We start from the raw sequence: 4,767 nt of genomic DNA on the forward strand, positions 1-4,767 counted from the left end.
GTATATATTTACATGTGTATATACATAGATAGTTTATATATGAAAAATGGGAAATGGAAATTTAATAATTATTTCATGTTTTGTTAAACAAAAAGTTATAAACCGAACCAAAATAATTTATTTATAATGACTTAATAATGATTGAACATCCCTTTAATTTTAATTCTGTAGATTTCATGAAAATTTTACCCAAAGATGAATTTGTAATTTTTGAAAATTTTGTATTTATCATTTTAAGAAAAAAATACATTTAAAAAAAAATTCTATAAATCCCAAATTTTACTATTTTGCTATTGCTTTATTCCCATCTTTTCGACTTGCAACTCTTTCATTTCTCATACTACCATTCTCATTATATAATTCTAGATTTTTTCCATAATGCCAAACAAAATAATCAAAGAAAACTCCAATTAACGTCAGACCTAAAATAAGAAAATGAATTTTCAATTTTATGTCTCTATCTACAGCCTTTTTTTTTCTTTTTACCAAATCCCGTAATATTCAAATAGTAACGAAATTTTGTTTGATCATAATATTGACAATTCCCATATTTTCCACATTTTATATTCCATTTTAAGCAAGTCATATCAATTATTCTTCCATATATTATAGGTCCAGGAATAGATGCTAATAAACTAACTAATGTTAAAATTAATCCTTGTGCAATAGATTTATCTTGAGATGGTATTGCTCGAAAACTAACTAAAATATTGCCAATTTTTCCAGTAGATACTAAACAATTAGAGGCCATTGATAAAATTGCAAATGATATAAATATAAGACCACAATTTTTTAAACAATGCCCTGATTTTAAAAATCTATTTTCTGCTTTTATTTCTTTTACATCATTTATAAGACACTGACAATTTGTATAGGCCTAAAATTATACAAAAATTCAAAGCCATTTATTAAATCTTGCAAAGTCATCAATATGTAAAAAGTAATATGTGTGTATGTATATATAAATTTAATTTTGTATTATTAAAATTTCTTACCTTCATTGTTGAATTCCAAGTCTGGCAACCGGCATGACAAGGAGAAAAATAAGTAATGTCAGTTAATTTATCACAAATTGGATAATAAGTAACATTTCTGGCATTGCATTGACATTTCATATTACAAGGCGTTATGAAATTTAAACTAATCCAAAAATAAGGAAAAAAAGACCTTTTAATTAGAAAATTGTTACATATAAATTTATGTCAAACTTACTTTTTACCGATATTTTTGATAACAGTATCTTCACAATATATAAAAAAATGGCTAACTATAAAACATAAATGAATAATGCCAACTATAATATTCCATGTAAGTAATTTACTAGCATTCGGTTTCCTCTTAGAAATTGTTACACCTGAAACAATAAATCCAATAATCATACCAGCTACAATCATTGGTCCAATAATTATTGTTGCATCACGACGACTTTTAAAAAATTGTACTTCCATAATTTTCGCCAGAAATGTCATATAACCAAGTGCACCAAGCAAATAAAATGTTCCCGAAAATATATTACACATTAATAATCTATTACGTAAGATTCTAAGTAAAGTTCTCCAGAAATCTAGAAAATTAATATGAAATTTTAAATATAATTTAATACACTAATAATATTTACGTTTCATTTACCTTTAGTCATTTGCATATTATTTTTTAATTTAAATTTTCTATTCAAATCATTTTCGATATTTTCCAAATCAATTTGACTATTTTCATGTTGCGGCATAGTTTTTGGAAATAATCCCATCAAAAATGCAAAAATCAGCATAACGCTACCTAAAATAATCCATCCAAACCACCAGGCTCCCAACCATCTTGGATCTTTTGCATTTATTAAAGGAGTTTTTCGAAAATCGATAAATAAATTTAAAGAACCGTAACCTTAAAACAAATTATTCCAAAAAAAAATTTATCACACACACATACATACTCGTACATATTTAGTAAACATTAAAATTTTTATTTCATTATTACACAAAAAAAATCATTTGTTATTTTTTTAATATTCTTACCCAAAAAGAAACCAATGATAGGTCCAATCATTCGTAGTGTCATCGCAAATGCTAACATTAATGGAGTTTTTGTTTTATTTGTATTATCATCCAAATAAGTTTGTCCTAAAGCATAATAAAGAGAATTCCCAATTCCCAAAACAAATTGTGAAAAAAACACTAAAACTAATGGTACCACATACATAACAATTTCATTTTTATTGCATTCGAATTCATTGGAAATCTTTGGTATGATGACCAATGACGATAAATTATTGGAAAATGATGGTTGTATTCCGTTAGGAGGAAATGTTGATGATGACGCGGATAATAAAAAGCTAGATATCCTTTTTGAATTGCATAACGCCTGATTTCGATTTGAATTTAATTCAGATGAATTTTTATTGAAAGTATTTATCTGAAATTAGGATTTTGGTGTTTTATTTGTTTAGTGGTGCTTGAGTAGAAATTTTTAATTTAATTTTTTTTTTTTGTTTCAATATGTTTCAATAGATAGGGAATTTACAAAATTTTTAATTAATTTTTTGCAAGCAATGCTGGCTCTATAATTAATAAAATAAAAATAATGCCTATAATAGTACGGAATTTTGGGAATTATGAATAATATTCTAAAATGAGCTTGCTTTCCAAACAATATGGGAGCTATTAGGCAACACACTGAATTAGAACATCGAAATTTTTACTTCATTTTTTTATAACTGTAGGCGCTTTGTTAAAAATTTTGGCATATTTCAAATTTGAGCATACGCCATAATTAAATTGAATTTTAAAGACCCATAACTTTAATTATCCCTCTTAAGTCTTTCTTTTCTTAATATATTTCGACATCTTTTACAAGTATGATACAAAATTCACCAAATTAATTTTTGTTAATTTTTTGATTATTTTTTTAAGTTAGCCAGTTACCAAATCAGTGATTACAAACAACTAAATTGAGTTTTACGTATTAAAGTGTCATAAATATACTCTTAAGTAAAATTATCAATAGTTTTACCTATCTTTTACTAGAATTTAACCAATCACCTCAATAAACTCTAAAAGTCTAAAGTAATCAACAAAATATTTTGTAGAATTAAAAAAGGGCAATCAAATCTTAGGGTCTAATCGCGTATCTGGCTTTCTTACTCTTCGAATGGGAAAATGGTGGGTGAGCTATATTTGTATAAGATGATTTTCGAGTTAAAAGAATTTTTTCATATTGTGCAATCCCGTTTTTTCTAAAATGTACACAAAATTTTGTCACCACTTACCAACTCGGTTTTTGTTTGGGAGTTCATTTTTGAATGAAAATGAATAAGAGGCGAGATATACGATTAGACTATTAATTTTAAATTCAACTTTTACTATAAATAATCGGGAATTTTTGAAAAATATTTAATTTATTTAAATTTCATAAATCGAGAAACAAGAAAAAATTGTTGAACAATAAAATATTAAATTACAGTGTGTTTTACAATTAACTCAAAATTTTGAGCTTAATTCACTCGAAACACCAATTTTCTCAAATTATAAAATTCTTTCTCAAAAACCACTGAAGATTATACAAAACATTTTAAATTGTAAACAAAAATTTTGTCATTATTCCATGAAATTATATTGAAATTACTTGAAATTATATTTTTATACACTCACCATATTACTAACACTATCACTTGTATTTCGCAACAAATACTCTTGTTCATTATTCGGTTTTATAATAAAATTTTTATTGTAATTAATATTCTCATTTTCCACTTCATATTCTTTTGTTAAACGTAAAATATCATCGCCAGCACCATAAATAAAATGTGGTAATGCAATAATGAAACATGACATTGCACAAAATGTTATACCCCATGATATCCAACGTGGACGATTACGTTTTCCACCATAATATGATAAAATTATTGAGAAAAGTATTTGTGAAATTTCATTTCCACTCAAAATAATCCCTAAATGTTTGAATTATTTTTTAAAATTAATTTTATCAAATTTTTCAAATTAAAGGAAAATATAGAAATTTTTATTTTCTTTTTTTGGAAATTTTATTATTCTTTTCTTGTATCTTTTTATTCTTGGTTTTTTACCTGTTGTTTCACTTGGCATTTTAAAACGTTTTTCCATAGTTGTTAATGTTACAATTATATACATATGAGACATTGCTTGTATAGTACCAAGTAATCCATAAATAGCTATATAAGTTTTTGTGGTTGCAAAACGTTGAATCCATTTCGGATGATAAAATTTATAACCGCAAAGATAATCAAGATGTACCATAATGTAAAGTGAAATTTTAAATTGCAATCTATATCTATTTAATCAAGATTATGTATAAACTGTTATAAAATATATAAACTGTTATAATTTTTTGTTATTATTTCGTAGTAGAATATGAATGCACAATCTATGAAAAAAAAAATCAAATGGTTTCATTCACGCTTTAATAGATTTGCAATTCGATTTTTTTTTTACATGATGTTCGCGAATCAATCGAAATTTTCAAACTAAATTGCATTTTCAAGTGATCTTAGAATAGAATTTAAATATTGCAAATATGAATTGAGCGGAATTCTATATCTTCTTTTATTAATAAAAACATTTTTTTATTGAAATTCTATATGGAAGCGTGCTTAGGTATGTATAAGTAATAAAGTTATAAAAAATCTATAAAATATATGTACAATTAATTTGTGTAAGTACATAAAATGAAAACGTGTAAATTTTTAGAATTATATTTAAAATCAATTGAAAAGATTTTAATTGAAAATTGAAAGTT

General features: G+C 24.8%; 1 protein-coding gene across 1 annotated transcript; it reads right to left on the reverse strand.

Moving 5' to 3' along the window:
- Positions 1-201: 201 nt before the first annotated feature.
- On the reverse strand, positions 202-4,469 carry LOC129611579 (solute carrier organic anion transporter family member 74D). Its single transcript, XM_055524785.1, has 8 exons — positions 4,079-4,469; positions 3,645-3,943; positions 2,013-2,409; positions 1,630-1,881; positions 1,213-1,564; positions 996-1,140; positions 487-877; positions 202-422 (listed from the first exon to the last, which is right to left on the reverse strand). The coding sequence occupies exons 1-8, from the start codon at positions 4,266-4,268 to the stop codon at positions 283-285; spliced, it is 2,166 nt and encodes a 721-aa protein (XP_055380760.1). The 5' UTR covers positions 4,269-4,469; the 3' UTR covers positions 202-282.
- Between the last annotated feature and the right edge of the window lie 298 nt (positions 4,470-4,767).

This window comes from Condylostylus longicornis, unplaced genomic scaffold (assembly GCF_029603195.1).
Source record: "Condylostylus longicornis isolate FDR11 unplaced genomic scaffold, ASM2960319v2 ptg000053l, whole genome shotgun sequence".
Taxonomy (NCBI): domain Eukaryota; kingdom Metazoa; phylum Arthropoda; class Insecta; order Diptera; family Dolichopodidae; genus Condylostylus; species Condylostylus longicornis.

What these genes read in the sequence shown, in the direction of transcription:
- LOC129611579 (XM_055524785.1), bottom strand. Translation starts at nt 4,268, where the DNA reads ATGGTACATCTTGATTATCTTTGCGGTTATAAATTTTATCATCCGAAA. An exon ending in CTTGGAATTCAACAATGAAG is followed by an intron (nt 878 to 995) that starts GTAAGAAATTTT and finishes GTATAATTTTAG; the next exon opens with GCCTATACAAATTGTCAGTG. An exon ending in TTTGAATATTACGGGATTTG is followed by an intron (nt 423 to 486) that starts GTAAAAAGAAAA and finishes TTCTTATTTTAG; the next exon opens with GTCTGACGTTAATTGGAGTT.